The sequence below is a fragment of the Cetorhinus maximus genome, chromosome 24 (genome assembly GCF_964194155.1).
Source record: "Cetorhinus maximus chromosome 24, sCetMax3.hap1.1, whole genome shotgun sequence".
Taxonomy (NCBI): Eukaryota; Metazoa; Chordata; class Chondrichthyes; order Lamniformes; family Cetorhinidae; genus Cetorhinus; species Cetorhinus maximus.
The window spans coordinates 33,361,013-33,372,630 of NC_135902.1; the positions used below are offsets into that span (position 1 = coordinate 33,361,013).

The following is an 11,618-nucleotide window of genomic DNA, read 5'->3' on the forward strand; positions in this document are numbered from 1 at the left end:
CTGTGAATAAATTGACTGTGGTTGACTATTGTTACAGAGAAGCAGAAAAATGTTAAGGGAGGTGTGTGACAAAGCGTGCTAAATGCCAGATATTTAATATATTGTTTGTGAATCTTCCATAGCATTTTTCAGGGTGAGGCAGTAGAGTTTTTGGCAGAGGCCAAAGGCAATGGCTTTGGTTTTAGTTTTCCCACTGGTTAATTGAAGGAAATTTCAGCTGATCAGGGCCTGTTTTAGATGCTGAGAGGCTGTTTACCTGACTGAAGAATCTCAAAATAGGTGGCATAGCTTCAGAACAAGGGGTCAGCCATTTAGGACTTGGATGAGGAGAGATTTCTTCACTCAGAAGTTGTGGATCTTTTGAAATCTCTATATCTGAGCTATGTGGATGGTCAATCATTGATTATATGGAAGGCTAAGATCAATAAATTCTTGGGCCTGAATTTTTCCCTTGGCGGGCGCGCACGATCAATGGACCCGGGAACGGTCAGGAAACAAGCCCCCGACTGCGATCGGCCCACAACCGGAATTTCACGCTTGGTGGCCAATTAACGCCCACCCAGCATGAAACACGTCTTCCCAATGGTCTGGAAGGGCCAGGCGGGGGAAAGGCCTTGTCGGGGGTGGGGTCCAATGGTGACCCGGCAGGCAATGTACAAACGGCAGGGGCAGCTCCCTGTAGGATGCCAGTGGAGAATCATAATCTGTAGTTTGGAGATTGGAGCAATTGCCTCAACAGCGGCTGGAGACGTCAGGAGGAAGGGCAGGTCAGGTGGGCACTCCTTTCCCCCCCCCCCCCCCCCCCCCCCTGCCATTTTTTGGATGAGTGCCTCACAGTCCTTGTGGAGGAGGTGGGTGTCAGGTGGGATGGCAGGAGGAAGCTACTGCATCAGACTAAAACAGCTTGGGAGGAGGTGGCAGCCGAGGTCAGCAGCCACGACGTCGTGAGGCGCACATGAGTGCAATGCCGCAAAAAGGTTCAACAACCTGCTGCGCTCGGCAAGGGTGAGTACCATGTTGGCATGGATCAGTGTTAAGGATTGGCCATTCCTCCTGTGGAGCTCAGGGATGTTAGAGTTTGAGTGCCAACTGTCAATGATGCTGGAGTTGGCTAAGGGGGTGAGCCCTGGCTGCTTGGCCTGAGTGCCTTGCAGCTTGAGGGCCATGACTCGGATGTGCCCTGCAAGGTATTTCTCAGGTGGGGTTGGCCAGGCTGCAATGGCACTGCAGCTAGAGAGTGGACTAATCAATGCTCCTCTGTCCTTTCAGGAGAAGAGGACCCATAACAACATAGAGAGATCAAGGACAGGCGGAGGTCCCCCCCAAACCTAATATTGATGAGGTATGAGTGGACACTTTGGAGCTGGAGAGCTGCCACCTACCTCGGTCAGCCAGATGTGGAGTGGCAGGAGTCTCTGATGAAGGTAAGAGTGCAGTTGACAGAGGTGAGAGTTTCAGATTGTGCAAAGATTCTTGTGTAGACTCTTCATTGATGGCAGCCTCAAAACTGGAGTCCCCATTGATCATTGAAAGATGATGGCACCATGATGCAGATCTCCATTGTCTCACCAGGGTGCCTGGCATGCACAATGACAGTGTGATGACTTCAACTAATGACATGTCATTGTTTGCCCTTAGATTCGCCAGTACACACTCGTTTGCAAGACGCCTAAGAGCCACCCTTGATGCCAGAGGAGCGCCTGGCTTCAGATGCACCCGTGTCTCACCCGCTCTCTGAACCAGGCACCAGCGCAGATACCAGCACCTTGGTGGGCGTCAGATCAGTGGCTAAAATGTTGGTGCACAGCAGTGAGGACACTTCACACTCGCTTGAAGAGAAGGCGGAGGCAGAGAGTGCCCAGGGCGCCGGCAGTCCGAAGACTGCTGGAGACCAGGACGATGCCGAGTCGAAGGCAGACGATGAGCCTCTGGAGTTGTCCATTAGGTGGTAGATGCTGGGTGTCCAGTGGGATGTGCGGTAGGATCAGGCGGAGATCCATGAGGGCCTGCGTTCCACCGTCTCTGTTGTGGAGGAGTCCATGCGGAGCATGAGCACTGCATTGACCCTCATGGCCAAGCGCACTGCCTCCTCCATTGAGAAAGAGGCAATTCTCATAGAGAGGCAGCTCCAGGGAGAGAATCAGGGGTTCCTGGGGTTGCGCTCAGACCTGCAAGCCCTCACACAGGCAATAACCTCAGATGGTCAGTGTCGGTGTGGGAGATGGATGAGGCACCCAGTATCCCAGCTAGGTGCCCATCCATCAATGGCGAGCAGGGAGGTCTTGAGCGACCTTATGTTGGCACATGACCTGTTTGTCATCTCTGCGGGCTCCTCTCAGGGTGCTCTGGATGCTAGCAGCAGCTCCTCCGCCTCTTTTCCAGTGACCGTGGCATCTGATGAGGCTGCAATGACTGGGGAGATGCCAGCCGTGGCACTGGCTGCTCCCTCGAAGACGGGGCCAGCACAGGTTCCACTGGCCAGAGGATGACCGTCAAGGTCATCAAGGCCAACAAGACAGCAGAGTCAGGGATTGGGTGGGCAATTGGCATTGAGGTAAAAGTCAGCCATGACGTTATTAATGTAAGCACAACTCCTGGGGCCTTATGTCCTATTCTTGCTCCTGTTTCTTATGTTCCAATGTCTATATTCCTGCTCATATGTGATCTTCCATTTTGGAAGAAGTCAAATCAACCAGTGTGGGTTGTTGTTATACGCAGATACATATTGTAAACAAATCAAATGCTCAGCATCATGCCATCCAGTGGCTCTGGTTCATGTCATTTTTTGGACAATGTTTCAGTTCCTGGTATTAAATCAAAGCAGATATGTTGACTTGGAATCAGTGGAATCAATACAGCTTTGGATGCAGTAACTCTAAATGAGATTTCTGTGCTGCATTTATGTAAGTGTAAATGTAGCATTAAATGATAGTGTAACTTTTTCTACAGCACTTCAAAAGTACTTCATTGACTGCAAAGCAACTTGAGAACCCTGAGGTTGTGAAAGGCTTTATATAAATGCAAATCTTTCCTTCTATAAGTTACTGTATAAAGCACAGAATCCCATTGGTCACAGGCATTATAAAAGTAAGTGCTCATCATTGGAAAAATAGGAGACCTGGTCCTATTTCATCTTTCTCTTTCCCGTTCAGACAACAAATGTTTTTCATCATTGAAGGCCACAAAAGTTCTGGCTTGTATGTCAATGATGGTCTTAATTCTTAGACACTGTTCATTTTATTTTTGAAAGATTTCTGATGGAATTTGTCCTTATTTATTAGTCATTTTCTCACCTACTGCCCTGTCAGAAGTTACTTCTTTTTTCCACCTGTGCTGTTACATTTTGATATGTCACTCAAGAGTTGAGTGTTGAGAGTGTGTTTCAAGCAGGCTATTAAAGCAAAACTGAGATCACAAACATCCCTGATTCTAATCTATTATTCATACATATGCACTTCCAGTTGGGTTGATGAAACATGAACATGACTAATCTAGATCTTTCCCTTAGTATTTGTTTATTCTTTGATGAGATGTGGGCATCACTGGCAAGGCCAGCATTTGTTGCCCATCCCTAATTGCCCTTGAACTGAGTGGCTTGCTAGGCCATTTCAGAGGGCATTTAAGAGTCAACCACATTGTTGTGGGTCTGGAATCACATGTAGACCAGACCAGGTAAGGATGGCAGATTTTCCTAAATGACATTAGTGAACCAAATGGTCTTTACAACAATTGAAAGCTAGTCTCAGTAATGGTGACCATGAAAGTAGCTTTCAGTTTCAGATTTATTAATTCATTGTGTTAAAATTCCACCAGCTGCCAATTGAACCCATGCCCCCAGATCATTAACCTGGGGCACCAGATTAACAGTCCAATGACATTGCCACTGTCTCCCATATATTGAACATGTGCCCAACATCCCAGTGAACTAATTCCGCACAGACTGGGAATTGGGTGTAATTTAAGCACTCACTGGATAAACTACTAGTAGATCTTAAATCTTCTCTTTAAAATTCCATTCTTGATTTGCTACAGTGGTATAATCTGGATTTAATTAGCAATAAAGGCATTTTTTATCAAAGACTCCAGCGATAAAACAGATTAAAGACATGTATAGAATAGCTGGTGTTAAAATTATTTTTCTACTTGGAGAAGAAAATAAGTATGCCTTCTTTATTGCTTCTGACAAGAAGGAAACAATGAATGATTTGCAGGTACTAAAACACCGGTGTGGTTTTTCCCTGGAACAGAGACTTGCCCTGCGCTGTCTAAACATTCTCCTTGCAATACTGGCCTCTGCTTGATCCAACAACAACAACTAGCATTTATATGAAAAGTCATCTTGACCCAAATGATAACTCTGTTTTTATACACAGATGCTGTCTGACCTGCTGAGTATTTCCAGCATTTTTTGTTTTTATTTCAGATTGGCGGTATTTTGCTTTTGAACATTTATACAGTGCCTGTAACATAGTAAAATATTCAAAACCCTTCACAGGAGTGATTATCAGACAAAATTTGACATTGAGCCCAAGGATACATTAAGACAGTTGACCAAAAGCTTATTCAGACATATGTTTTGAAGAGAATCTTAAATGAGGAGTGAGGCAGAGAGTTTAGGGGATGGACAAGGTGTTAAGACCAAAGCGGCTGATGACGTGGCTGACCAATGGTAGAGTGAAGGAAGTGAGGATGGACAAGAGGCAGAACAAGAGTTCTGGTTGTATGGCTGGAGGAGGTTCAGAGAAGGGGTGGGGTGAAGCCATGGAGGGATTTGAACTCTCAGTTGAGAATTTTAAAATTGTGGCATTTGGTGACTGGAAGCCAACGTGGTCAGCAAGAGGAAGGGTCTTGGATATACAGAATTTACCGTGAGTTAGAAGTGTTTTGGGTGGAAGATGGGAGGCTGTCCAGGGGAGCATTGGAATTATCGAGTCTGGAGGTAACAACAAAAGTATAGATGAGGGATTCAGTGGCAGATGTGCTGAGGCAAGAGCAGAGGGGGAGACGTTACAAAGATGGAAGTAGGCATTCTTAGTGATGGATTGAGTATAAGGACGCAAGCTGAGGTCAGATTCAACTGCAACACGGAGTCTTGAAGCATCAGCTTCTGTCTGAGGCAGTGGCCAGGGAAGGAGATGGAACCGGGTGGCTAGGGAATTGAGTTTTTGGTGGGAGGCAAAGACAGTGGTTCGATTGGAGGAAATTTCAGCTCACTCAGGACTGGATGTTGGTTAACAAAGAGACCTTGCAGAGGTTACGAGAGATGGTGTTGAGGTAGAACTGGGTGTCAGTAGCGTACATGTAGAATCTGGCATTTATTTTCAGACGATGTCACAAAAGCAACTAATAGATGAGAGATACGAGTGGGCCAAGGATGAATCCATTTCAGGAGATTGGCTATAACTGGATAAGTAAGAGCAGGTGAGGGCACTCTCACTTAGCTTGACAAACAGGAGAGAGGTGTTAGAAGAGGATAATGTGGTCAATTGTGTCAAAAATGACAGACAAGTCGAAAAGGAGGAGGGGGGATAGTGCACCATGGCCAACATCTCTCAGAATGTCATTTTGTCCTTTGATTAGGGCTATTTCAGTAATGTGGCAGAGGCAAAAACCTGACCAGAGTGGTGTAAACAGTGGGTTTTGGGAAAGAATAATGGACTTGAAAGGTGACAATATGTTTAAGAACTAAAGAGGAAAAGGAGCTTGGAGGTGTTTGGATGGTTTGCAAGGACAAGAAGGGTCAAGGGTCTTTTTTGAGGAAGAGATGATGATGGCAGATTTGAAAAGGAGGGGAACAGTACCTGAGGCATAGGGGCTATTTACAATATCAGCTATTATGAGGGTTAGGAAGGGAAGTCGAGTTGTCAGCAGTCTAGTGAGAATAGGATCAAGGGATGTGTCTCATGGAGAAGGTGTCCGCAGAAATGGCATGAGGGAGGATAGAAGTCATGAGTTCAGGACTAGGGTAGGGGAAACCTTAGGGAAGTTTGACCTGATGTGTTAGGGGAAGGGAGGGACGCAGCAAGGGCAAAATGGATGGTTTGAATCTTATTAATTTTAGGAACTTAGTGTAATGATTATGTTACTGGACTAGGCAATCCAGTACCACCACCTCAGGACAATGAGGGCTGAACAATAAAGATCAGGCTTGTCACTGACGCTCAAAATTCCCAAAGTATGACAAATGGTTAGGTTTGCTTGACTTTAAGCAGTATCACTATACAAAACACTGAGTGCTTCCCTGTGATCATCAAGAATTATGACTCATAATTTAGTTACAATCGAAAGGCTTTATGTGCAAAAAAAATGACATTCTACATCTATGGCATTTCTTAGAGGTGCTACACTTTATGGCTAACTCTATATACCTTCTGCATTCTGATAATCAGCATATTTTTGAAAAAGGTTCATTCAAAATATCTCAAGTGGGTTTTACTGGAATAAGGATCAGGAATTGGTGATTTTTATAGGAGGAGAAAGGGGAAGAACTTGCAAATGTTTTCCCAGGTTATAGTTAATACTGATTGATGTGGGGAAGGAGTGAAAGCTAGCAGAAGACAGATGCTATTTCTGGACCAAGCTCCATCCTATCTTAATTCATTGGATTTTGAGTTTTGCCCTTTTGAACACCCGGGCCTGGGTTTTCACCTTTCCATAGTTGCAAAAATGGTGGAAGAGGCTGAAAGTTGGAAGTCCTGCTCCCTGAACACAGCACTTACCATTGTCGCAGGGGCGGGAATCGGCCCGGGTCAGAATTTGCTCATGCACATTTCGTGGAGGCAGCTGTTCATGTAAAACAGCAGCTGCCTCCACTCATGTCTAATTTTGGTGACTCAGGTGTGTGGAAACACTGTATGTGCAGGTTAAACCTAGTAGGAGCAGGTCTGAACTTTGTGGAATCCTTTGGAGAAGTGGGGTACCCTTTTGGAGAGGTAGGATAGCCTTTGGATCTGGTCTCGGCACACCTTTGGGAGAGGTAAGGTGTCCCTTAGGATTGTTAAAAGTAGGCAAATACGTGCATAAAAAGTTCATTGGAACTGTCAAATGTCGAAATGAACTGTCAAAAGGCAATTGCCAAGGCATTTAAAACTCCTCCCCATTAAATCTTTGGAGAAAAAATTGTCTGGAGTGTTTGAAAAAAAATATTGATTGCTGTTTCACTCTGTTGACTGTTCAACTGAGATGGGAGGAGTGCACTGTCTCTAGTTTCACTACTCCACTGGTCACAGCATATTGTTAAATGATTTCTTCAGCTAGCTGAATGCCCAAATGTGAATTCCAGAATGACCACTCAATGCCCAGGTTTCTTCAATAAACAACAAAATTACTAGTTTATTATAAAACCAGTCTTGTCAAGTAGAAAGACAAAGCTTATTAACATACAGTTTGAAATATGAGAGTACAATAATTATTCTTTCTAAATATCCTAACTCGCTCTCTCTCGTTCCCTCTCTCTCTCTCTCTCTCTCTCACACAGATATCTCAAAAAAAAAACAGGAGTTCTGCCAACAGGTTAAGAGTCAATGGTTCAAGGGAAAATGATAGATGGTGGAGTCCTTCAAAAGGCGTTGGGTTATACGGTTGGTTTCTCAGCACTGGCTGGGAAAACAGTCGATGACTCTTGCTCTACTTTTCAGGCGGATTTCGAGGAAAATTTGCAGTCAGTCGTTTTCAGAACGTAGAGCGATTTAGGAGCAACTTCCAATCACTCTCTGCTTTGGGACTGGGTCTGGAGCTTCAGGAGCTGTTGTCTTCTTTACCCAAGCAGTTGATCCTTCTTGTTTTCTCCCCCAAAGCAAACCAACTTTTAAAAACAGGTTTCCAGGCATGGGGTTTTTTTCAAAGCCATAAACCACTACATGACCCTTTTGATCCACCAGAATTGAAGAGGTTTCCAGCTTCTTTAAAACTGCTTAATTACTTTTTCTTGTAAAATGCTGTCTTTTCCAAAAACAACAGCAACCAGAGTCCTTGCATTAACTTTTTAAGGGACAATGTCTTTTAAAAAAACACAAATTCTTCCAGAATGTTCTTAGTCCTTGAAGATGAAACATTTTCTATGATTAAAGTGTTTATGACATACGCCTGAGGGTTACCATTATTGGATTAGTGCTGCATAACTGATTTCACAACCTTCCATTATCACAGGGTGCCTGCCATTTCACAGTTTGAGTGACAGCTACAAATGGTTATAGACCCTTTGAAGTAGGGAGCTGTGAATTCCAATGTTTGTTTTTATTAGGGATCATACACTTGAATTAAATGTTTGTTCTTATCAGGGATTATATAGTTGAAGGAATGTAAATGTAGTAAATGGCTTTTTATGAATGAGTGTTTTTAAAAAAAAATAAAATCTGCAATAGACACTTAGGAGCCATGCTGAGATGAAATAATATAAAGTTCTGAGGTCTGCCGATGATGGATACTGGATGAGTTGGCATGGTAGGTGTAAGGGAAAAGGGTGGTGGGTGGGGACATGGGATGGCACTAAGTTAGCATAGGGGCTATAAAGGGCTATTGGGAGTTGGTTGGGGCCACGAGTTGGCATGGAGGGTAAGAGGGACCATGGAGGTTGAGCAGAGGGCCATAGGTTTTCATGGAGGGTATAAGGGGCCATGGGGTGGGGACAGGGGCTTGGGTTGGCATGGATAGAGCATGGAGAATGTGGGGGGGGTGGGTGTGAGGGATGGAGGGCTGTTTTATGTATTTTTTTTATACGTCAGCACAGTGCCAGAGCACAGAAAGAGGCCTTCCGCCCAGCCTGCCTGTGCACCTGGTAGCCTCTGCACTTGTTCTGGAGTCGCCTGGCCCGACTCCTAGAGAACCCCACCACACTGGAACAAAAATCCCAACTTCTGGGGCACTTTTTCCTGAGTCGGATTTGTGGAGCCAAGAAATTTTCCAATTCTGCACTCCCAACCCAGGAGCAAAAAACCTGGACTTGTCATTCCCCATTGTATAACAATGGACAGTATATCAAACCTTCTAGACTAATTTGTTAAATTGTAGCTGATGGAAAAACACACTGTTTCAAGCATACTTATTTTCTTTAAAAGAAAGTTTATTTTTCTAGATGATGTTGATCTAAGAAAACTTGGGAATAAGGCAGAATCGGTGCTGTTGACACAAGACACAATCGCCATAAAGAAAGCCGGAATGGAACCAACTTACACCTTACAAGGAGCTAAAGCTAACGTCCACAAGAAGGCAAAACCTCACCACCTAACTGCCACTGGAACAAAACAGAAACATTCATCAAAAACTGCAAAGATTAGAAATTACAATATCCGTGACTAAGGTCTCTTATGAGCTAAAGTCTGAAACAAAAGGTGCAAGTGTTACAGTTACCAGAGAGGATTTTTTTTTCTCATTGAGCTTCCTAAACTGGTCACTCTCCGATTCCTGAAAACAAGCATACGCTTCAGGAGTCTTACAAGTTTACTTTCAACAATGTTACAGGAACTTTGTCGAATTTTGCCTTCTTAAGTCAAGACTATCATGTCATAACCCAACTGGATCTTGGTAAGTATTATCTCTTCCTCAAAGGTGTCAAGGAGGCTGGTCAGGCAGAACCTTCCCATTCTGGATCGTGTTGACAATTGTTTACTAGATCATTGCTCTACAGAAAATCCTGAGGTTTATTTCTGATAATCAATTACTTTCATTCCATGTAGAATAATCTAAGATGATTAAGTCTTTAATTGACTGCATCTGCTTTGTCACCTTTTTGGATATGAGCATCACATTGATAGGTTTTCAATCTTTTGGTGCCTTCCTAGTGCCCAAAGCCGCCTTCATGATGATTGTCAGTGTTTCATGAATCTCTTCCTTCATCTCTTTCAATATTCTGGGATAAATATAATCTATCTCTTGGAATTAATTTGTTTTGAGCTAAATAAGATTTCAATCTTGTAACTAAGGCATGGAGGTGGGGTGGAGAGTGAAATTTTAGCTTCTCAGCATAAGGAATGGAGGTTAAATTCTTAAATATCTTAAACCTGACCCCCAATATACCTCTTTCCAGTTTAATCAGGAATGAGGGAGGGTAAGTCGTCTGCTCTCTGGAGGCAGGTCAATAATTTTACTATGTTAATGAGGCTACATGTTATATTTTAGCAGTCTTATTAGATTTTAATGGCTGCAGGTTGGTGTTCCAGTGTTCAGGAAACCCAGCAGCTCAAGGGATGCGCCAATTTCCGGAATCAGGAGATAAGTGCCTTTTATAGCATTGCTTGTGAATTAGAATGAGCAGGATTGCTTCTCCCTGGTCCACCAACTAATCTACCACAATTAGCCTTTCTCCTAATCCCCCACTGTGTCCCCCATCTAATGATGTCTGCTCTCCCTGGCAACCACCTCCCTCCAACCTCTCCACTACCCCTCTCCTCTCCAATCTCTGGCTGCAGCCTTCAAGTGTAAGCCTTCCTGCTCACCAGCCTCTCAATCTGGCTGGCTGCTGCATGGGAAATGGCAAAAGAAGATCAGTTCTTTATCCAGCAGGGCACAAACCTACCATGTGCAGTGACAATAGTATCTCAAGTATTTTGTACATTTGCTCATTATTCTATTGCTGCGTACTAATAATTTCCTATTTGTGCAGCTGAAACTGTTTCTCAGAATAGTTGGTTCCCAATTGTGTCAATATTTGCAGGTGTTTCTTCAGTCATAAAATTTTAAAAACCATAGACCTAGGCCACAAACAATAATTTGGCCTTGGTGTCATTTACAGAACTTATTATGAGGAGCTGTGTTTTCTAAAGCAAGACAAGGTCCATCAGTTTGCATTCTTAAACTGGAAAGTCTCGTTTTGACATAGAATTCCCAGAAGTCCAATCAACTGATCAAACTTCTCCAAATAAGATCACTTGAATGGAAGTTTCAACCTAAAACCTCAAACTCTTCACATGGTTGGGCTCAAACCCTTTACTTGCAGAACTAAAGTGAAAATATAGCAGATTCTGGAAATCTGAAATAAAATCAAAAAATTAATAAAATACTCAGCTGGTCAGGCAGTATTTGTTGAGAGGAGGATAGATTAATGTTTCAGGTCGATATCCTTTTTGGTTCTAACAAAAGATCAACCTCTAACATTAATCTTACCTTCCTTGAGAGATGCTTCCTAACCTGCTGAATATCTACAACATTTTCAGAATTTACATTTGAACTCTTCTTTAGCAGGCTACTTTTTAAATTATATTTTAAAATTGTTTAACGGAATGAACAGCTATAATTGTTGCACCATAGAACAGATGTTTTATATTTCATAGAAAATTGCTGTATTTTTCTAATTGCATCTCAAATTATTTGTGAATATATGAATTTTGTTTCTGAAGGTAACTTCTGTTGTATAATAAATACAAATTGTTACATACAACAAGGTCTTTTTCACAAAGGTTATCATTGTGGAATAGACCAAACAAGGAAATCCCATCTTCTGCCAATGGATTTAATATGTCAGAAAACTCTGAACTGGTTTTCTATCCGCTTTGACTTAAATTCCCTCACTTCAACAGTGGTTCTGCACTACTTAGATCTCATTATCTGCTCTTCAGATCGTACAATTTGATGCATTAATTTTTCTGACCTCAAAGTTATTTATGAACTTATTTTTGTAATGC

The 11,618-nt window shown here is 43.1% G+C and overlaps 1 protein-coding gene across 4 annotated transcripts in view; it reads left to right on the forward strand.

The window, feature by feature from the left end:
• ccdc57 (coiled-coil domain containing 57) overlaps positions 1-11,372 on the forward strand; it is a 184,594-nt gene extending 173,222 nt beyond the window's left edge. For 2 of the 4 annotated variants that reach the window (XM_078570969.1, XM_078570970.1), the window contains one exon: positions 9,074-11,372. In XM_078570969.1, the coding sequence (XP_078427095.1) occupies positions 9,074-9,297 (224 nt within the window). In that variant the 3' untranslated portion in view covers positions 9,298-11,372. Of the gene's footprint in view, positions 1-1,269; positions 1,323-9,056 lie in introns of those variants that run through there. The other 2 variants (XM_078570972.1, XM_078570971.1) reach the window with 2 other exon arrangements.
• The last annotated feature ends 246 nt before the right edge of the window (positions 11,373-11,618 follow it).